The sequence below is a fragment of the Engystomops pustulosus genome, chromosome 2 (genome assembly GCF_040894005.1).
Source record: "Engystomops pustulosus chromosome 2, aEngPut4.maternal, whole genome shotgun sequence".
Lineage (NCBI taxonomy): Eukaryota > Metazoa > Chordata > Amphibia > Anura > Leptodactylidae > Engystomops > Engystomops pustulosus.
Genome location: NC_092412.1, coordinates 60,410,209 through 60,433,577, shown reverse-complemented (window position 1 = coordinate 60,433,577; position 23,369 = coordinate 60,410,209). Strand labels below are relative to the sequence as shown.

The following is a 23,369-nucleotide window of genomic DNA, read 5'->3' as shown; positions in this document are numbered from 1 at the left end:
CTTGAGACACAAAACCCCCTGTTAAATGCACATCGGAAATAGTCGGGAAACCCGACGGAAATGTGGTGTGCGGACCCTTAGTAATTGTGTCCCAATGTCTCTGCTTAGAGAGTCCCTGCCAACATTTTGGAATTTTATACTGACCATCACTGAGTGATAGGAGCTAAAACAGCAAAAAAAGTAAGAGGTAAAGAATTATCTTTATTGTGTAAACATCACTAGGAGATTGAAATTTGAGAATTTTCTATCATGGGCAAACCCCATTTAGCCACATAAAATATAAAATGGTTTCATTTTATTTTTGTTTGTGAATTGTGCCAAAAATGCTATCAGACTGCCCTGCCAGTCTTTAGGGACTGGGTGACAGCATAGGCAGGTTAGTTACACTACATTGTGCTAGCCTATGAATGATTAAGCAGAGTTTTGTTAGGAAAACAAAAGATAATTGAAAAAAGAAGTAATTTACTATAATATTATTATATTATATTACAGAGTTTCTTATGATCACTGATTTCTGCTGTTTGTTAACTAATTGACCATAAGTGTCATTGTACTGAATGATCTCTGTTCTTTAAATCTGACCTGGCTACAGAGAACTTTGACCATAAATATATTAAAGTGGAAATGACATAGCTCAGATAACCAAAGCCCCCTATTTCATTACTAAATATCTTGGAGATTAGAAGATCACATTCACATGTGAACGCTGTCAACAGAATAAAAACCTGTAGTACGATACCATCCATGTTAAACATTAGTGAGTAAGTACACAGAGTAACTTAGTTTACCCTAGGGGTAATGTATCACGTATACCAGTTCTTCCACCAATCTGACGGTAACATCAAGGTGTCATTGTAAACACCAATAGACCTGAGAGGTAAGAAATAACTTGTAGCTCTTGTATACATTGGGGCTCATTTACTAAGGGCCCCGGGGACCGCACTTTCGTCTCTGCTTAGAGATTTCCATGTTGTACCGCTGTAACAGAGATTTAAAAGGGGTTTTTAGTGCACGGGATCGGATTTTGGCGGAATCGTGGCGGCTTTCATGCGACACAAATGGGGGGGGGGGGGTAGGCGGGCCGTCCGACGATCCGACGGATTTGGACAAACCGTGGGATTTAACTTAAAAATTGTGTCACAAGCCATGCACTTACATACACAAGGTAAAAGGAGGTGAACTCCGGCGGACCTGATCGGGGAAGCAACACATGCAGGATATCAGGCGCACAATCTTCACGAATCCTTGTCGGACAGTCCGGATCAGGAGTCGCACAGGGACAGATAAGTAGATGTGCCAAATCGTGTTCTATACAATTGCCTGTTGTTGTCACTGTTGACCATGTAGCAGTGAATATACAGAATGGGTACTGATGCTTAGTGATTGCAGGATACAAGTTATGTTTAATGAGAATTTTGTGAATAAATATGAGCAAATTATTATTGCTATGTACACAGGTAGTATAATGCCTTTTAGTTAGGACTCCTGTATTGATATGACTGTAAAGGAACATTCTCATAGATCCAGGCACCGTGACTGTGGAAATCCTCTTATATTTGTTATCCATGCCTTCTAAAATCAACTTTTAACATAATGCTAATGAACCTGAAGGGCTCTACGGGGCATTACCACAGTTCACTCTGTGCTGTAGTTTTAAAGTCCCAGGAACTAAAGTTAGTTGCTGAGACCCCCTCAGATCATGAAAACAAGGGGTCTGTCTGACCCCTGTTGCTCCGCCAGACTAATAGATTAGACAGCCAGGTATGACCGTTCTTCTGCTCCATTAATCTCTATGGATCTTACCGAAATTGCCAAGCGCATAGAGATTAATGGAGCAAAAAGGTCATACTCGCCTGTATGCTCCATTAGTCTGACGGAACGACGAGGGGTACGACCCCAAGTTTTTGCAATCTGTGGGGGTCTCCCTTTGCACTCCCCCCTCTCTTCTGCTTGCTGTTACCGTGTCCCTTTTGCTTGATTTTGACAATAGATTTCCTCCTAGGCTACGTGCATTTAGGATTCACTGCAGATTTGTTTCCAGATTAAACAGAATATTTTTCCTCTCCTGTTGAGAGTGCTGAGTCATATTTATACAGGCAGTCCCCGGGTTACGTACAAGATAGGGTCTGGAGGTTTGTTCTTAAGTTGAATTTGTATGTAAGTCGAAACTGTATATTTTATAATTGTAGCTCCAGACAAACAAAAATTTGGCCCCAGTGACAATAGGAGTTTAAACATTTTTTGCTGTAATGGGACCAAGGATTATCAATAAAGCTTCATTACAGATGCCTTACAGCAGATAATTGCAGTCTAAGACTATAGTAAAGCATTCAGAAACCTTCACCAGAGATCAGAGGGGTCTGTCTGTAACTATGGGTTGTATGTAAGTCGGGTGTCCTTAAGTAGGGGACCGCCTGTATTCTAAACGTAATATTCTGTATCACTTACATGTGCAGCTTCAATATCATACATATGGTGTGAATATTTAGAAATTGAATGGCTCACTGCTTATAGTAAGACATGAGTATGTCTACTCTATATGAGGCGAGAAGAGTTGCACTAAACAGCAACCAACATGAGTCCAGCCCTGCCCATAACTTGTAAACCCTGTTCTGCTCGCTATGTAGCATATTTTTCCTGTAAATACTAGATACAGATTCTAGATACAGACACTGAGCAGTAGTTAAAATGAGAATTTAGACTGCCTCTTTTTTTTACTAAACCAACATTTCACTTTTTTGGCAAGAGGTCAGATCAACAGGAAACGCTTCCCCGTATCTTTCTGCAGAACATGTGAGTATTAAAATGTTATGAGTGTGTTTTGCATATTTCATCACTTCCTGATGAATTTTTTGTTATACGAGTAGCAAGAGCAAAGTCCTATTTTAAGGACATACTCAGCATATTGCTTTCGATTAACCCAAAAGAGCTGCAGCAAAGAGGTCAGTAACGTCATATAACTATCACGCTGTGGATTTTAGACCAATTCATCATCCTATTTGTTATAGATACAATACTAGCAAAGTCTATCATCTTGGCTCACCAATTGTAGCAAGTTCGTAGCAATATTGAAGACTACTACTGATTTCCAGTGTGGCTGTAAACCTTACAGAAACTTCTAGGCATGAAAACCTTAAGGATATTTTACATAAACTCTATTCTATGTAAACTTTCCTTCCTGAATGAACTTTTTCAGTAACAAAAATGAATCAGTTTTCATAGAAGCCTTGAGTATCCATAAATCCCCCTTCTGTGTAGAATTCAGAGGTGATCTGAGATCAATACATTTTCCAATACATTTAAAATCAGTAGTAGCTCATATCATCTGGGACAAAAGTTTAGCTTAGGGACTTCTCACAAGTTTTCCTTAACTTCATCATTGACTTTCAGCATCTGTCACGACCCAGTTGTGCAGCACTAGCAGCCAGGTGCATTGCCAGGGTCTTAAAAAAATTGGGGCACAGACCCAAATATGTGTTTTCCCCCTCAATCCCGAAAAAATCTAAATGTAATTTGGAAATAATATCAATACGTTTTGCTCTACAACAATTGGATGATTACATAATGGCAGTTTTGATACAGTGGCTCAGCTCTTTATACCAACTGTACATGGTAAGGAAGGAGGGATGTGATGGTAAGGGAGGAGCATATCATGCTTTAATTGGGAGATGTCTAAGAAGATCAAAGTGTTCTACATTGGCTACAGTGTCATTTTGCAGGGTTCTGGCAGTGCTCCTCCCTTTCCTCCTTGCACAAAGGCGGAGGAAGTTTTCCTGGCCCCCCTCCACGTCTCCTGGTGTACTTTCCTTTTTCCTGGTAGCGCCTCCAGCCTCTGGACACTACACTGTGCCATCCTGGATGAGCTGCACTACCTGAGCCACTTGTGTGGGTTGTAGAGTCCGTCTCATGCTACCACGATTGTGAAAGCACCACCAACATTCAAATGTGACAAAAACATCAGCCAGAAAGCATTGAAACCACCTGCAGAACCACTCCTTTATTGAGGGTGCGGTCACACATTACAGTTAAAACTGCATCGCAATTAGTTTTGGGTTGGTTTTAGGTGGTATTACTTATTTTAGCAAGTAAAAGACATCAAATCAACAGGTGAATGACATTTGTGGAACAGCTTTCTCCTTCAAAATCTAATTCAACCGTTCAGCTCATGTTTTTCACCTGTGAAATTGACAAAACTGCCTCTAAAACCACCTCAAAGCTGATTGTGGTGCAGTTTTAACTGCAACGTGTGACTGCACCCTGTCTTGCTAATGGCCTTTGTAATTAATTGATTGTTAATCAGTGTTGCTTCCTAAGTGGACAGTTAGATTTCACAGATGTTTGATTTCCTTGGAGTTATATTGTGTTGTTTAAGTGTCCCCTTTATTTTTTGAGCAGTTCACAATGTTTGATAAATCAGGCCCATATCAGCTTGACAGGCAAAACTTACCCCCCTTTCCCATTCCCTTTTCAGTAGTGGAGTAAGTGGTGCAAAAGTTTGCAAATACTGTACTCATTGTCAAAAAAAAAAGGATTTGAACTGGGGGACCTATGGCCGCACAGTTTAATTGATTAACTTACTGCTACATGGGAATATTCAATTTACATTTTTAGGCCACTCTGATAAGATGTACAAACTGCATGGGAAACCGCATCTGGCAAAACACATCATTATTAATGAAGGTAAAAATGCTGATGTGTTTTGAGTTGTGTTTTTTTTTTCTGTTGGGTTTTTCTAGGCCTGTGTGTTGCTCTGGGTCTATAAATGTTTGATTGGACAGGCAAAGAAAAGGTTGCAATCTGGCATAGACCTCCCTGGTTATATACTCACGATGTACACCACCTATAGGAAATTGTCACTTGTTTGGGAAAAAGATAAGGGAAGGGAAAAGTTGTGAGTGTATAAACTAAAATGTAGCTTTTATTAAATCATTTAAAATAGTCTCATGTTCATTTGTGAGATATGTAGAATACTAGTTTGGTATCACTAGTAGCACCATACTTTATGAGAACCAGTGGGCTGTAAGGTACCAGCCTAGGGCAGGTAAACAGGAGAGGGTCCGCTAATTCTTCCTGTTAGAACTCCTGTTAGAATATACCATCCCCTTATACTTTCATACTTGGGGAAATTTGAGAAGACAGAATGCATTCACTGTATCTGCAATGGTCTAATGCCAATAAATGATCTGCTTACACTTTTTAGTATATATAATATAGTGCCAATATTACATGTAGACGGCAGTGCTGTATTTAGCAATTTAATAATTTTATCTTGTACAGTAGCGTAGTTGCCTCAGTGAAACTCAATGGCACTACTATTATATATGTATAGAACGGTAATTGCTTCTCCTATAATTTAATGCTGCCAAGCGATCTAACTAAATAGCAAAGAGGATATAGAGTCTTGCCGTGCTACCAGCTACAAGCTCACTGTTTGTAGCAAGCAGCTGCACACTCACAACTTTTCCCTTCCCTTATCTTTTTCCCAATTTAAAGTCTTTTGTTAGGTTCAAGTAACTTGAATAAAGAATTTCTCTGCCATATCCTGACATCCTTAAAGTTAATCTACCATCAAAATAGAGGTATTAAGTTATAGATCCGGGCACCGTGACTGTAGTAATCTTCTTTTATTTGTTACCCATGGCCTCTTCCTTCTAAAATCAACTTTTAAAATTATGTTAATGGGCCATGGGGCTCTTGGGGCATAAACAAAACCCTACGACTAAGAGCCATGTGAGGGATCGAAACACATCAGTAAAATTTGGAAAACTTTTGACGCAGTGCTGGATGATCCTTGTCTCGTCAAATAAAATAGATTCGCTGGACAATTTTGCAGCCAAACAAGAACAAATCGTGAGTGTCAGAGAAGCAGCAATGTTGTGGTGCTGACACTTCATAAATAAGGCGCAATAGGCGCAGCGAGGGAGAAAAAAACTGAGCCAGTTTTCTGTTTGAAAGACAAGAATAAATGCCCCCCAAAGTTTTTGAACAATCCATAACATATTACCAAGAGGTGCAGGTTATGGCTACAGAGGAAGCACTTCCGCGCCTTCTTACGGGAGGAACCAGTTTTCATCCACGCCTATAAACTTTTACATAACTACAGATCTGCAGGAATATGACATTTCCATGTAGGTGCAATATTTTATTAGGTACACCATGCTAGTAACGGGTTGGACCCCCTTTTGCCTTCAGAACTGCCTCAATTCTTCGTGGCATAGACTAACAAGGTGCTGGAAGCATTCCTCAGAGATTTTGGTCCATATTGACATGATGGCATCACACAGTTGCCGCAGATTTGTTGGCTGCACATCCATGATGTGAATCTCCTGTTCTACCACATCCCAAAGATGCTCTATTGGATTGAGATCTGGTGACTATGGAGGCCATTTGAGTACAGGGAACTCATTGTCATGTTCAAGAAACCAGTATGAGATGATTCCAGCTTTATGACATGGCGCATTATCCTGCTGAAAGTAGCCATCAGATGTTGGGTACATTGTGGTCATAAAGGGATGGACATGGTCAGCAACAATACTCAGGTAGGCTCTGGCGTTGGTACCAAGGGGCCCAAAGAGTGCCAAGAAAATATTCCCCACACCATGACACCACCACCACCAGCCTGAACCAAGGCAGGATGGATCCATGCTTTCATGTTGTTGACGCCAAATTCTGACCCTACCATCCGAATGTCGCAGCAGAAATCGAGACTCATCAGACCAGGCAACGTTTTTCCAATCTTCTCTTGTCCAATTTCGATGAGCTTGTGCAAATTGTAGCCTTAGTTTCCTGTTCTTAGCTGAAAGGAGTGGCAACCGGTGTGGTCTTCTGCTGCTGTAGCCCATCTGCCTCAAAGTTCGACGTACTGTGCGTTCAGAGATGCTCTTCTGCCTACCTTGGTTGTAACGGGTGGTGATTTGAGTCACTGTTGCCTTTCTATCAGCTCGAACCAGTCTGCCCATTCTCCTCTGACCTCTGGCATCAACAAGGCATTTCCGCCCACAGAACTGCCGCTCACTGGATGTTTTTTCTTTTTCGGACCATTCTCTATAAACCCTAGAAATGGTTGTGCGTGAAAATCCCAGTAGATCAGCAGTTTCTGAAATACTCAGACCAGCCCTTCCGGCACCAACAACCATGCCACGTTCAAAGGCACTCAAATCACCTTTCGTCCCCATACTGATGCTCGGTTTGAACTGCAGGAGATTGTCTTGACCATGTCTACATGCCTAAATGCACTGAGTTGTCGCCATGTGATTGGCTGATTAGAAATTAAGTGTTAACGAGCAGTTGGACAGGTGTACCTAATAAAGTGGTGGGTGAGTGTACATTATGAATGCAGACCCTCCACCTCCGTGCTGTAATGCTATTACATATTCACTATTTGTTTCTTACATAACTATTTGAGTCCTGTTGGGTCCTTGAAGTGCTGCCAGCACATGGTCCCTGCCTCATGTCCAAACTCTGTAGGAGAAAGCAGTGAAAGCTCTTATTTCCCTGTTGGTAAAATAGACACAGACCTTTCAGTTTGCAATATAATTACAGGAACAAAAATGCACAACTCATTTTATCACAAAAAGATCACAATACTGTTTTCTTGTGAAATAAAAACAATTCATTGATATGCATCTACAAGGGCTTCTGGCACACCCAGGATAATTGGTAATGTCAATCATTAACCCGCTCATCAGGTTCTAAGCACAATGTAGAATACAACTTACAACTATTGCCGTGAATAATGCAGGATTCTGCTCTACATTTGTATCAGCCTCAAACATTAGTGAGTCCAAACCTATAAGTTACATATAGTAGATGTGTATTTCGGAAATTTACACCTGAAACCTATGGAAATAGGGCATCATTTGGTCAAATTACATCTCCTTGTGTTCCCTAACATTCACATTCTGAGAGTTAGGGCTCTTTTACATTGGCGTTAGTTTTCTGGTCTGTGCTTCAGTGATTTTCACTGATGCCTCACAAAAGACATTTATTTGTATTGTTGTTTTCACATTGGCTTGTTTTTTCCCTGATCTGTTGATGGTGGAAAAAATTATAAAAACTTTTTTATAATGGATGGGGATCTTTGAAGGCAATAGAAATCTATGGTAGGTCACTGATAAGGGTTAGGAACCAGGTGTAGTTTTCATAGCAATGTTAAAGCTTTAGGGTTCATTCACATGGCCGTCTGCGGCCGCATGTAAGTCCCCATAGACAGCAATAGCAGCATGGCGCAGATCCGGGTCGCACACCGCAAAAGGATAGAGCATGCTCTATCTTTCGACGTGTGTGCGGCCGTGTGCCGCTATTCTCTATTGAGGGAGGAGGGGCCACCTCCTCCTCCTCTCCAACACACGGCGGTATGCCCACACGGCGGGCATACCGTCTGTGAATGTACCCTTAGTTGTGAAACTACCCTTAGTCACAGCTTATAGGAAGAAAGGGGGATTTATTAATGTTTTTGTGCCTGTTTAATCTCCGGCAATCCTAACAGAAAGTCAGGACCAAAAAAAAACCCCATCAGTTTTCCAACCCTTTTTTATCTCTCACTTTGGACAAGTTTTTGTTTCCAACACTTTCCCTGCACTTCTAGTCTTCCAACACCTTTTTTGGCGCACATTTAGACAAACAAGTATAAAGAAGTCTATCAACTCCTAAACCCGATCATGAATGTGGAGTGTAATTTCTTCTTCTTCTTATGGTGCGCCCAATACATTAAGGTCGTTTGTCAGACTGGAAAATCACAGTGAACAAAATATAGGAGAAGTGTGTATAGGTTACATTGTAATGAACTAGTAAAGAAATTGATGTTGATCTGCTTATAAGGGACTGTTGTGCCTAAGGTTGTAGAATTCCTGAAAAACCCCTTTTAAGTTAGACTTTAAGGTTTCATTATCCCATTTACATTACTAATCAGTTGACAATTAATGGTCTATTAAGTGTTTAGGAATTTAGGTTCCCTGAACACAAACGTGTTTGGGCTATTGATACAGACTCATGTTCTGGTCAGATCCCATGGATTGACCACAGTGTAGTAGATGGGAGTTCTTGTATTATAATTATAAATAATCCAAGTACTCCCTGTCTGCCCTCTAAACAGCAGCATACATAAAGTGTCAGCTATGGTGTTCAGCCAGCAGACAGGGAGTTTTTGCAACATAATTTACAGAAAGGCAAGGGTTCATTTATCTTTATTTTTCTTTCTTTTTTGAGCCTTTTTTTGCACATTATAATTTTTGTGCCTTTTTGGGGACTTTTTGAAATGTGCACTGACGTCCGCCAGACTTTTGTTTGATCGTCAGTAAGACACGTTTATCTTCTATTCCAGTTGTGCTAAATGTCATTTATCTTTTCAAATTGTTTCAAACTTGCAACATTTTTTGGCACAAAAAACTGCAGATCAAACCATTCTTAAGGTAAACTTAGAAAATGGAAAGAAGTGACATTTGTGTGACATTTGTGAGACATTTGTAAGAAATTTAACACAAGGAAAAAGTGAGATTGATAAAGTACCCGAGTAGCGGATGGAAAAAAACAGGCAAAAACAAACAGAGATAAGATAAATGACCCCCAAGGACTCCATCCACTGAACATTGCTTGGTCCGTGGGAACTGACAGCACAGCACGTTCATGCGGAGGGGGGCTTAACTTTCCCTTTTATCATAAGATTGTAAATTTCCTCCATATATACACATAATCCAAGCCAGCACTAATCCTAATCTTCAAATCCATGTATCCTCTCTATTACTAGGTATTTTATCAGAAATGCTTGAAAATAATGTCCCTTTCCTACAAGTTCATTTCAGTTTCTTCTTTCTAACAAGATGCCACTGGCTACAGAAGAAGCTGATTGACATTGCATGTGAGCTACAGGTACACCCAAAATATTTTCTTTGTAAGTAATTCTCCAAGGATTACTCGGTGTGATACATTTTAGTCATGCAGATTATTAGTACCCAGATGCATACAGTTACATTTATTCATACTGAACCAAGTAGACATAAAGGGGACAAAAATTCATTGATTGCACAAGTTGCATGTGTCCTTGCACTGTGCACCGTGTGACAGTTATTTTTTTTCAAGACGTGTACACAGTTGCCCCTATTTAATTTTGGTGCACTTGGCTTCATACTGTTGCAAAAAAATTGTGTCGGATTTCATTATGTGTCACAAACTATAAACACACATGACAACTGCCTTTAAGTGCATTGTATTGAAAAGTGTCAGACAAAAGAGCAACCACAACTCAATTGTACATGTCAAAGCACCAAAGACACATTTTTTTATATAAGCAAACCATGACAAAAAATGGTGCTGGTCTGTTTTATGTCATCCTTTATCTCTAGCCTGATTTGTTGATTGATCTGTGCTTTTTCTTTTTTTAAAACGCGCAATGTCAGCCTGTTGTATATTTATCTAATGTAGTGGGTACGTATTGGGCAGAGCATGGCAGTAAAGGCAGTATAATATTGGTTTAAAGCCTATAACGCTGCAGGTGGTTTTATAGTATATATTCACCCTGGAGATCTGTATATGTTACCTTTGTATACATTGTAAGCAGCACCAGGACTATGAGGAAGCTACTTCCTCTGCCTGGGCTGACAAACCATGGAGTCTGGAGTATTAACAAACTCTATGGACTCTTGGGAGGGGATGGGCTGCTGCACCCTGCTTACAGAGGAGGAGGTCATGTGACAGAGCACTCTCTGTGTATGTAGCAGTGCTGGATGTGTTCAAGACAGTGGATACAGATATCTCCTACAAAGAATATTGAGGTACAAGACCTCCCCTGTTCCCTATCAGTTCCTCCATTTCAGTCTGTACTCGGCACTTTGTGCACTGTGCAGAAAAGCTATTAACCCTTAGTGCTCAAACAGCATGTAACTGGTTTACTTGGATTTCTTTCACTTATTATATGTTCCCTGTGCCTTCATATGATGGAAGCTGCCAGGCATAGCACAGACAGACATTAGTCCCTGCCCACTTCACCTCTGGTGAGAGAGATTTTTGTGAAACACTTTCAGAACAGAAAATTACATAACTTTGAGTCAGCAGCACAAAGTAGGCATCACTCTGTTTTTTATTAAAGGGGGAATCACATATAGTTATGTAAAATTTTGATAAAATGTAAAAGTTTGGTAAAATAATTATAACTTTACGCTTTAAAGCTACCCACAAAATCCTGTATGATAAACCAGGGGTACTTACTCATAGATCCAGGCACTGTGACTGTGGTAATCTTCTTATATTTATTATGCATGTCCTCCTTCCTTCTAAAATCAATTGCTAATTAGTCTGAAGGTCTCTGGGGGGCATTAGCAGGGCCCCTCGGTGCTGCAGCTTCATAGGCTGGTACAATGAGCAGAGAAGATTTCCTCTCCCCTGCACTTTCTCATGATTCTAGATTACACAGCCTGTGAATCTGCAGGGGCTGGTGTTGTAAGTTGCATTACACATTTATAAAGGTTGTGCATACATTTTAATGAACCCTATGCAAATAAATAAATTAAGTAAACAGAAAAAATGACATGATAAATGTGCTCGTCAGTATGATGTTAGTTTATAGTCTCTATGTGACGGTGCTGGTATACATCTGGCAGATGTCTGATTACATGTCCCATGAGAGGAAGAAGTTTTGGTATTTGTCCAGTGACTATTTCATACTGTTCCTCAGCTGGGTGTGTATAGGGCGAGCTGGGAATGTGAGGTCATGAGATGGGATTGGCTCTCCCTGCCTGTTTCCTGACGTCCTGTAGGTAGCAGCCTTCTCACTATGTGTGACAGTGACAGTGAGTGCACACTGAGTAAGCATCTCTTGTGTGAGTGCAGGCACCGCAGCTCTGCAGTGATCAGGGCGGATACACCTAGCACATTGCTCTACAACATAATGCAGAATACTTATTATTAATACTTCTAATTATATCTCAGGTTCACTTCCCGTAGTGATGTGCAGAACCTGTATTTCAATCTCCGTCCCTAAGGCTATCCATCGCCGTGTGCCACAAAGATAATTCACATCCACCTGGATCTTCCTTCACCCCCTATCACCATAAACCTCAGGTAAGTACAATGAGTGCATTGTATTTGGACAATGCTAGTGTAGTTACATGTAGCATTAAGGTTTTTAAGGTTGCATTATTTTGGAATATTTTAACTTTAAAGAATGCAGTATGTCCACTTGTAGTGTAATATAATGCTGCAGAGAATACATCACTTAGAAAAATGGCAAATGACCAAGTCTGCCCTGCCTCACTAGACCGACCATTGGATATCTCATTAAATGCACAAATCCATACATTTTTTTTGTAATTTTTTTTTCATTAAAACCCTAAACCATTTATTCAGTTGTTTAGTCTGGAACTACACCTGCAGTTTTTGATGTTTTTGAAACTGCAGTATTTACCGCAGCCTGTCGTGTATTTGGGGTTATAAACAATAACATTTTTTATTGTCTTGTTTTTCATAGATAGCATGCAGACCCATGTACGTTAATGATAATATCAGGGGTTTTGTGAAAATAGAGCAGGGGCATTTATCCACATCCATATCAGTCAGTTTTAGGGCTCATACACACATCATGACTTGCCCGAGATGCAGGTTCTATCCCTGCTCATGTTTGCATCTTGGGCAGGCTTCAGTCTTTTTCAATTGTAATCTGTGCATGATCAAAGATCATTCACCAATGACACATGGGATGCACGAAAACGGTCCATCGGATAAGATGTTGCGTGTATATAGGATTACAGAGAACTCAGGCACATTAAAATTTATGTTGGCAATTTTGCCATAGGGTCTGTGTTTTTGGCACACAAATCATTCTACAATTTTCCTTGGGATGTTACATTGTGGCTCAAGGGGTTAATGAAGTGGCGCAGGACCGAAAAGGGTCAGAACTGTCTCATGAAGGTGTAATAGAACTCTGTAGACCAGCTTTTTGCAGCTTTAATTGTGCGACAAAAATGGTGCCAAAAACAGTGGAAAAGAGTCAGGATATCAAAGTTGTGCCAAAATTGTACATCAAAAAGCAGAAAAGATGTGAGTGTCGAAAAAGGAGAAATACAGTGGCGCAGACTGTTTATAAATAAGGCGCAGCAAGGAAAAAGAAAAAAAAGTCAATATGGTAATAAATGCCCCACTATGCATCAGTGAAAATAATGGATAGCAGATGGTTGCATTGATTAAGTTGCCCATGTTTCATGGAAAGTTGGTTAAGTTGCCCATTTGCATGTGCATGTTTTCCACAAACTTGCAGATACAACAATGGCGCCACATTGACAGCACAAAGATGCTATTTTTTGGCAGATGTGCAACAAACACGCTTATCTGGAACACAAACCTTATTTAGAAACACGATTCAATGGATACCACACGTCCCTATGTATGTCTATGTGATCATACACATGGCTGTGGTCTCCATGACCGCAGGTCTGTTTTTTTAAGGTCTGTGATGGCCTAAGGATGCTGAAATAATTGTGATGGGAACAGTTTGCGTGATTTTCAAATGTTTTCACCCTCCGAGTGACTTAGTTTTATGGAATTTCAAGACACTCAAGCCACATTCACACATTGTTTTTCAATTGCGTTTTGAAGGGCTCCAACCCCGATCACACAATGGGGCACATTATTAAGGGTCCTGCGGCCGCGATTCCGTCAGGTTCTCCCGAATATTTCAGATTTGCGCCGAATTGCCCCGGGTTTTGGTGACTGGATAGTGGCGCATCGGCGCCGCGACAGGAATCTGGGGGTCTGGCCGTCTGACAACCCGGTGGATTCGGACAAACCGGGGAATTTAGAAAAAGAATTGTCGCAAGATCAGCACTTGCATACAACGGGAAGAAGAGGGTGAACTCCGGTGGACCTCGGCGCAGCAGCGACACCTGCTGGATATCGGGCGCACGACCTTACTGAATCCTGGCAGACCCGAATCCTCGTCCGGACAACGCGCCGCGAGATCGCAACTGGACCAGGTAAGTAAGTGTGCCCCAATGAGTGAGCATTGCGTTTCCTACACGTTTACTAAACTCACAGGAAATGCATCAATGTGTGCTAGGGGGTGGAGCCTTTAGATTGCATTTCAAAATGCAACCGTAACGCCAGGTGTGAATGCAGCCTCAGAGTTGTTTCAGTGTCATGGCTGCTGTTCAGTTCTTGCATCATATTTCACTATGCCTGGGGCAAGGGTGAGTTCAACTTTTACATTGCAAAGTTTGAATTCCGCAAGTAAAATTTCCAGGTATTTCAAGGTATTTTTTTTACCATCTTTAATGATGGTAGATGTGTCCTATTAAGACGTTCCAGAGGAACTATGCTCCTCAGGTTTTCTTTTATTATAACTCTATATGCAGCGATCATGCAATATAGAGTTATGAAAATTATGATAATCGGTCAGGGCACTCTTGCTACGTCACCGGAGCTCCTCAGAGTAACCACCTTCCATTTGCATCCCATTGTATTGGGAGAGCAAAAGCACTGATTAGAGGGTCTGTCGCAGGTTCTGTCCAAAATAATAGACATTATAAGAGGAGTTTATAGGAAAGTTTTTAATAGGGTCATTATGGCATCATTGGTGTTTTATATTTTTTATAATGTTACTCTTATGAGGGAGAAGTGCACTGTAAATATGTGTAAATCTACTTTTTGGAGAAGATAATGTATAAGAATTCTGAATCTCCTGCACTATGCCTGTAGTGGCTTAAAGTGGAGAGGTTGATAAAATCTTCTCTTATTGTTACCTGTTACCTTTTCAGCTCGGAGGGTGCAGCATTGCATCAGCCTGGGATATATTCTGTAAACCTCACAACAGGTTTACCGTATATACTCAAGTAAAAGCCAATTATAAGCCAAGGCACCCAAGTTTACCATAAAAAACTGGGAAAACGTATTGACTTGAGTATAAGCACTTATAAAATGTCCAGTAGTCTCCCTTCATCAATATAATGTCTAGCAGAGTGCCCCCATTATTGTAACGTCAAGCAGAGTGCCCCATTAATAAAGCATCCAGCAGTATCCCCCTTAAGGAAATTTCCAGCAGAGTACCCCAAAAATACAATGTCCAGCAGCATGCCCCCATTAATAAAACATAAAGCAGAGTGACCCCATTTATAAAATGTCCAGCAAAGAGCCCCTTTAATAAACTTAGTACTCACCCTTCGACACTCTCTTCTCCCCGCAGCACATCTTCGGGTTACTTATAGACAGGTCAGGTGCTGTTTTGTAATTAAGGTGCCATATTTCTGTGAAATCATGTTACAATTGGTGTAAAGCCGACCATCTGAATGTAATGTAGAGCATTTCACACAACACTTGTAGTAAGAGAGTTTCTGTGAACAGTTTTGAAATATATATGCATTTCTTTACAGCAATGGCCTTCATTTCTGGCAGGAATTCATGGCTGGCATTCATGCTCGGCATGCTTATTGGCTTTTTCACCATATTCCTCCTGGTACACAACATCACTCACAGTTTCAGAGTGAAGGCACCTGTAGCAATTCGCTCCTGGAAAACAATTGAGGACATGGCTCTGCTGGAAAAGGTCCCGCATGTTCACCAGCCAGGTAAATGTATAGTAATAAGAGCACCTTGTTATCTAGAATGATTTGTTTTCAGCTATTTGTAGTTAACATAAAATAAAAGATGTTTTATAAGTCTGACAATTACTAGTCTATCTTAGGATATTAGGCCAATATATAGAGATTGTTCTTCTTTGTGCACTCTACAGTGGCCAAGGTTCCACATCTCCTTACCTGATAATATAACTTGATGAGCAGTAGAGGCGTAACTTGAGGGGGTGCAAAGGGTGTGGTTGCTACCAGGCCTAAAACGCTTAGGGGACCCATAAGGTGTCACTTTCCCATAGGAGAAGACAAGTGCTATAAATCATATATCATAGCTAGTGGCCTGGCACATCCTTTGCACTGAGTCCCATCAGCTTCAAGTTATGCCACTGTGGAAGCACAAATGTTCTCCCAAAGGCTAACAGATTAGGTAACACTTGGTTACCTTCAATTCTGCAGTACGTCTCCTGAACTTCGGCCCACCTCCAGCCCTTCCTATAGTCAAGCTGATCCAGGCATTCCCAGTCCTCCTCCATTCCCAAAGTACATGGTTGTACCACCTGCCGGCATGACACCGCTCTCACCGGTAAAACAGGCCCAATTGTCTATCTCAAGGTAGCTCTAGTAGCGTCATAGACCATCCATAGACCATCAAAAATCTCTTCTATTGGTCCCAAACCAACCCCCTTCTTTGGCATGGTAACACATGGTATAAGGTTAAAGGACATCTACCACCAGATTCTTATACCCTTGTTTTTTTACATAAAAAAGCTTGAAAAAAAATTGCAAATAAGCCTGAGCATTTTCTTGTAAAGAACACAAGGCCATAAGAAGCTACAAGATGAATGGATCCTGCCAGAGAGGGCACACACCAGTATGACAGTGTGCTTGGTTTACAATCCTTCATCCTGGTGGTAGATGTCCCTGTAACGCATACATCTACCCATCAGGATATGATGTGCTTCCTTCACTTGTTTTAGTAACTTTTTCTGATAATTTATCCACAATTTATTATTTCATTTTGAAATACAAATATTAAATTGATCCCTATTTTGTTTTTTTTTATCTGGTTGTTTTAGGTAGTAGCAAAGTCAGTGATGATCTTTCACAAAAAGTCAGAGTACTTTGCTGGATAATGACTGGACCAAGCAACTTGTATACCAAAGCCATTCATCTAAAATATTCTTGGACCCGTCACTGCAATGTTGTACTTTTCATGAGTTCCACCACCAATACCAGCTTCCCTACCATTGGCTTAGAAACCAAAGAAGGACGGGATCAACTATACTGGAAGACCATTCGCGCTTTTCAGTATGTGCACAAAAATTACTATGATCAAGCTGACTGGTTTCTTAAAGCAGATGATGACACGTACATTGTGGTGGATAATTTACGTTGGATGCTCTCAAATTATACTCCAGATCAGCCCGTCTATTTTGGCAAACGCTTCAAACCATTTGCCAAGCAAGGTTACATGAGTGGTGGGGCTGGTTATGTACTCAGTAAGGAGGCTCTGAACAGATTTGTAAAAGGATTTGATACCGGAGTCTGCCAACACACCACATCGGTGGAGGACCTAGCACTGGGCCAGTGTATGGAGAAAATGGGGGTTATAGCTGGAGACTCCAGAGACACAGAAAAAAGGGAAACTTTTCATCCATTCCCACCTGAATCTCATCTGACAGGACACTTTGATAAGAGTTTTTGGTATTGGAGTTACTGTTTTTATCCCATTGTGGAGGTAAGTTTTTGTAAGTCGCTCCTACTGTTAATCATAATCAAGCAAAAAAAAAAACCACAATATTTTTGTTATATTATATATTTAGTTTTTACATATATAAAAATAAAATATACAGTATTTTAACATATCTAGAAAATGAGAAAAGGTCAGTCACAGAAAACTTTCAGTCACGGATGGATGAGTTAATGGTTTACGCCTATTAAAGGACACAACTACGGCGGTAGCAGTTATAGAAGCTGCTATGGGTCCCTCAGTGTCAGGGGGCCCTGGAATCCAACCTGACCTAAAAAGAACATCTTCAATACAATGTCTACCATGTACAGTTGCCATGTTTGCGGCTTTATCTTTTGTATTATCATGAGTGGACCACATAGGTCTACTACGGACAGTGTATCTGTTGTTTTCAGCCCAAGAAAACCCACCCAGGTAGGGTAAAATAAGCCATTTTGGTAGTGACTACAGATATAATGTACCGTATATACTCGAGTATAAGCCGACCCAAGTATAAGCCGAGGCCCCTAATTTTACCACAAAAACCTGGTAAAATTTATATATTTTTTACTCGACTATAAGCCGAGTTTGGGTTTTCAGCACATTTTTTTGTGCTAAAAAACTAGGCTTATACTCGAGTATATAAGGTAGTTGTCCATAATTCACACCACTTATGTTGTGAGGAGATTAATGTGAGGGAATAGTTTTTTCTCATATGTTTGTGATTATATCTTCTGCAGGGTCCGCAGTGCTGCTCAGACCTGGCTATATCCTTTCACTACATTGACCCCACTTGGATGCACGGTCTAGAATACTTGGTCTATCACTTGAGGGCGTACGGATACGACCATCGTTACCAGCCACCATTACCCGAGGCGGCAGGACGTCTGCCGGTGACCCATGAGAAGAAGCCTGCTCCTGACATCAAAGCAAATGAAACCAGCTCATCATAGACTCATAGGGGCAGATTTATCAAGCTGTCTGAAAGTCTGGACATTTCTAGTTGCCCATGGCAACCAATCACAGCTCTGCTTTCATTTTACCAGTGCTCATGAATATTTTAAAGGGGAGCTGTAATTGGTTGCCATGGGCAACTAGAAATATTCTGACTTTCAGACAGCTTGATAAATCTGCCCCACCATGTCACCTACTGACACTGACCGTGGAGAGACTTTTACCTCAGAGGCATTCTTTCATCTTTTATATATATGAGCAGAAAATTTAGGTCATGTTTTTCTGGAAGTTTTTAAGTTTACCTTAATTTATTGAGTTCTAAATTGTGTACGGTACCATAACGCATGCAATGAACCTCATACTGCCTTGACCGAGGATGAAAATTATGTCTTTAACCCCTTCTGGCCGATGCCCTTTTTCATTTTTGTGCTTCAATTTTTTGCTCCCTCTCCAAAGCTTTTTTTTATATTTCTCTGTACAGAGCTTTATGAGGGCTAACTAAATAAATTCTATTTTTTAGGGACGGTATTTAATTTTCCAAGCCATGTACTGGGATGCAGGAAAAAAAATTCCAAAAGCAGTGAACTTGATGAAGAAAACACTTTTGCACCATTTTCTTGCAGGCTCTGTTTTCACAGATTTCACTTTGCATTCCAAATGACACCTTTCTTTTATTCCTTGGGTTGGTGCGATAACGAGGATACCAATTTTTTAATTGGTTTGTTAGGTTTCAATAGCTTTTGAAAATGAATAATGATAAAATTTCTTCATCATGTTCTGACCTTAATAACGTTTTAGCACTTTGGTGTATGGTGTAAGACATAGAGATGGTGCAGGACATGATGAAGTTTACATTGATACCATTCGTAGGACTGTGCAACTTTTTGATCACTTATTGCTAAATTTTTTAAGTGTTGCAAAAAGTGCAGTTTCGGATAGTTGGGCTCTATATTATGTCAATAACTGTTTTTATAGATTGATAGATTGGGAATTTTGGGACGTGGCAATATCTAACATGTTTACAATTTTTAGTGTTTATTTTTATATCAATGCTAAGGAGGTGGGGTGATTGTAACTTTTTTAAAAAATTTTTTTTTACATTTTTCCCTTTTTTTTAATAATTTTTTTTTACTATTTCTCATATGTACTAGGGTACTTAAACACTAGCTTGTCTGATCGATCCTACCATCTACTGCCATACTGTATGGCAGTATATGGGAATTTGGTACATGATCTGTTACAATGTGCCACCAGCACATTTTAACACCTGAGGCTGTCATGGCAATGAATTGTTGCTTGCGCATGTAAAGGGTTAACATTGTGATTGGTGCCAGCAACGCGGATTTTAAAGCTAGGTGTTTGCTGCAATATACAGAAAACACCCAATATGTTTGGAGTGGGCTCAGTCCGTGAACCCTTTCCATACATCCCTCGCCACATACTGATTTAGTATTTTGTCAGTTTGCAGCCAGGGGAGATATAAAATCTCAATATGTGCCTTATTTTATATTGGAAAAGCCATGTATTCCACAGCAATGGCTTCATTTTGCACACATGAACTTTGTATTTATGGTACAGGCAATGCTAAAAATGTTTACTTTAATGTATTTATTTCATATACTATTGAATAACTCCATGGAAGATGTGGAAAGAGTCAGGGTTTTTACAATAGAGTGGAAACTAGAGCTATTAGATGTCAATGACGTATCCTGTGGATAGACCATAGAGACTTCATAAAGAAATACCAGTTAAAGTTAGTTTTCTGGATAAAAGTACAATATTGTCAGTAAAATTATGATGTGGAAGGATCATAAGACTCGCCAAAGGAATAAAAATTGTTAATTTTTTGGCTACAGTATTGCACTACCTATTGAGAAATTCTGATGAATAGTACAGATAATAAACAATGTTCGTAATAATATATGACTTTTAGGCCAAATCGCTGCTTTAAAGTGAACCTGTCACCAGGAATGTCTGCTGCTGACTGGTTCCAAAAGCCAATGCTATGCCACTACTTTATAAAACATTATTTCAGACTGCATCTCAGTCTTCTCGTGCAATTTTCCTCTCCTCCACATGTTTCCCCTCTCCACCCTACATGACAAGAGGAGTGTAGGGGGAGGGTCAGAAGGAGCTGGATGAGAGGAGACTTATACATAGGCAAACAGGCAGCTTCAACAACTGGGACTAACCACACACTGCTGGCAGGGAGCCAGATACTGCGAAACAAAGTTGTATAATGTAGTGACACAATGCTGACAAAGGCATTTTTCAATTCAGAAAAGGCTATTGGAACCTTTCACCAGCTATAAATTACATTTCTAGTGACAGATTTAATTTAAATTTTACTCAAATGAAAGAAAATCCATGATTGAAGGGAATTGTTTATATGATTCTTTTCTTATTTTTGTAATGTTATAATGTGTTTTCTAAAATAAATATGTGTACTGCACACATTCTGTGGTTCTTACACATCTGACAAACTTGCTGCATGTGCCCCATAAAATAAAAAATGACAAATTATCCAAATGAGCCAGAAAGGATCTGGGAGGTGTTACCAGAGCCCCTCCCTGCTGTAGCTGCACAGGTTGTTAAACTCTGCAAGGAGCACTTCTTGCTTCCACTGCTGAAACTTATTCTGCTGGAGTAAGATTACATAAGGCAGAGAGAGGGGGAAATGCTAAGAGAGCAGGGGAAGGTTAAATATAGCTTTTAATTTTTTACGGAGATGTGTGAGGGCTTTTTATCTGCGGGACGAATTATACTTTTTAGGGACACCATTTAATATTCCATGCAATGTACTGGAAAGCTGTAAAAAAATTCCAGGTGCAGGGAAATAGCCAAAAAAATCCCACTTTTGCAGCAGTTTTTTGTGGGTTCTGCTCTTACAACTTTCTTTTTGTGCACCAAATGAAACCTCCCCTTTATTCTTTGGGACATTGCGATCAAGAGATACCAAATTTAAATATGTTTAAATAGATTTAAAAAATAATTTAAATCTTCTGTACAAAAAAATGCAATGTGCAATTTTGCCTAATTCTGAAGCCAGGTGCCTTTTTTTGCAGTATGTGCTGGCATTTTAATTTATATAATTTTTGGACCTACACTCACCGGCCACTTTATTAGGTACACCTGTCCAACTGCTCGTTAACACTTAATTTCTAATCATCCAATCACATGGCGGCAACTCAGTGCATTTAGGCATGTAGACATGGTCAAGACAATCTCCTGCAGTTCAAACCGAGCATCAGTATGGGGAAGAAAGGTGATTTGAGTGCCTTTGAACGTGGCATGGTTGTTGGTGCCAGAAGGGCTGGTCTGAGTATTTCAGAAACTGCTGATCTACTGGGATTTTCATGCACAACCATCTCTAGGGTTTACAGAGAATGGTCCGAAAAAGAAAAAAAGCCAGTGAGCGGCAGTTCTGTGGGCGGAAATGCCTTGTTGATGCCAGAGGTCAGAGGAGAATGGGCAGACTGGTTCGAGCTGATAGAAAGGCAACAGTGACTCAAATCGCCACCCGTTACAACCAAGGTAGGCAGAAGAGCATCTCTGAACGCACAGTACGTCGAACTTTGAGGCAGATGGGCTACAGCAGCAGAAGACCACACCGGGTGCCACTCCTTTCAGCTAAGAACAGGAAACTGAGGCTACAATTTGCACAAGCTCATCAAAATTGGACAGTAGAAGATTGGAAAAACGTTGCCTGGTCTGATGAGTCTCGATTTCTGCTGCGACATTCGGATGGTAGGGTCAGAATTTGGCGTCAACAACATGAAAGCATGGATCCATCCTGCTTTGTATCAACAGTTCAGGCTGGTGGTGGTGGTGTCATGGTGTGGGGAATATTTTCTTGGCACTCTTTGGGCCCCTTGGTACCAATTGAGCATCGTTGCAACGCCACAGCCTACCTGAGTATTGTTGCTGACCATGTCCATCCCTTTATGACCACAATGTACTTAACATCTGATGGCTACTTTCAGCAGGATAATGCGCCATGTCATAAAGCTGGAATCATCTCAGACTGGTTTCTTGAACATGACAATGAGTTCACTGTACTCAAATGGCCTCCACAATCACCAGATCTCAATCCAATAGAGCATCTTTGGGATGTGGTGGAACGGGAGATTCGCATCATGGATGTGCAGCCGACGAATCTGCGGCAACTGTGTGATGCCATCATGTCAATATGGCCCAAAATCTCTGAGGAATGCTTCCAGCACCTTGTTGAATCTATGCCACGAAGAATTGAGGCAGTTCTGAAGGCAAAAAGGGGTCCAACCCGTTACTAGCATGGTGTACCTAATAAAGTGGCCGGTGAGTGTATATGACCATTTGTAAATTTTTTAACTCAAATATTTATGGATGGAAAAATGGTAAAAAAATGGCGATTTGGGCATTATTCTGCAGTATGGTGTTAATGGGCGGAAATAGTCTTTTTTATATTTTGATAGAACAGGCATTTTGGGATGTGGCAATACCTAACATGTTTACGATTTCTACTTTTATTAATTTTCATATGAGTTCCTGGGAAATGGGGGTGATTTTTAGTGTTATTTTGTGTGTGTGTGTGTTTTTTTTACTTTATATGTCCCCCATGAGGTCACAAAAGACCCCTGGGGGATATTTTCACAGTTTTTTTTTCTTTTACATTTCTTTTACAAGTTTTCCCCTGTAACTGGGGCATCTATAAGAGCCTTACAGTGGGAACAACAACCTGTGACTTGTGATGTTAATCAGAGCTGCACTGAGTCTAATTAGACCCAGCAGCTCTGGTTAACCCTTTAGACCCAGAGGTCACGTGACCGCCGAGTCTATAGAACAGGCGGCATTGCCCTGCTCCTCACAGCATTGCGCTACTTCACCATGATGCTGTGAGGAGAGGTGAAGTGGTAATAAACCACATTTCCCTTCTCCCTATGGTCTCTGGGTGTCTCTGACACCCAGAGACCCGGTCCTGCTCCTGAAGCTAGCGTGGGAGCAGTAGAATACTGCAGCAACTGTCTTAAGTCAGCGGGCGGTACATTTGCATTATGGGGCACATTTACATACCCGTCCGGAGGAGTTTCCGAAAGTGCATTGTCCGACGACAATGCACTGTACCGCGATTCACTAACATTGTGTGTCCGATATCC

At 40.6% G+C, this 23,369-nt stretch overlaps 1 protein-coding gene across 6 annotated transcripts; it reads left to right on the top strand.

Annotated features, from left to right (window-relative positions):
- Positions 1-827: 827 nt before the first annotated feature.
- Positions 828-20,089, top strand: LOC140117782 (glycoprotein-N-acetylgalactosamine 3-beta-galactosyltransferase 1-like). 6 transcript variants are annotated; one of them, XM_072134845.1, is made up of 5 exons: positions 828-877; positions 11,923-12,054; positions 15,354-15,548; positions 16,628-17,289; positions 18,021-20,089. In XM_072134845.1, exons 3-5 carry the CDS (start codon positions 15,356-15,358, stop codon positions 18,231-18,233), a joined length of 1,068 nt encoding a protein of 355 aa, XP_071990946.1. In that variant the 5' UTR covers positions 828-877; positions 11,923-12,054; positions 15,354-15,355; the 3' UTR covers positions 18,234-20,089. The 6 variants fall into 6 exon arrangements, with proteins under 6 accessions (XP_071990946.1, XP_071990942.1, XP_071990945.1 ...); XM_072134841.1 differs by lacking the exon at positions 828-877 and adding an exon at positions 1,920-2,793; XM_072134844.1 differs by lacking the exon at positions 828-877 and adding an exon at positions 2,851-2,942.
- The last annotated feature ends 3,280 nt before the right edge of the window (positions 20,090-23,369 follow it).

Bases quoted from the DNA above. Each gene is read 5' to 3' on its own strand.
- LOC140117782 (XM_072134845.1), top strand. From the start codon at position 15,356: ATGGCCTTCATTTCTGGCAGGAATTCATGGCTGGCATTCATGCTCGGC. The intron at 15,549-16,627 runs GTAAATGTATAG...TGGTTGTTTTAG, and splicing joins CCCGCATGTTCACCAGCCAG to GTAGTAGCAAAGTCAGTGAT. The intron at 17,290-18,020 runs GTAAGTTTTTGT...TATCTTCTGCAG, and splicing joins GTTTTTATCCCATTGTGGAG to GGTCCGCAGTGCTGCTCAGA.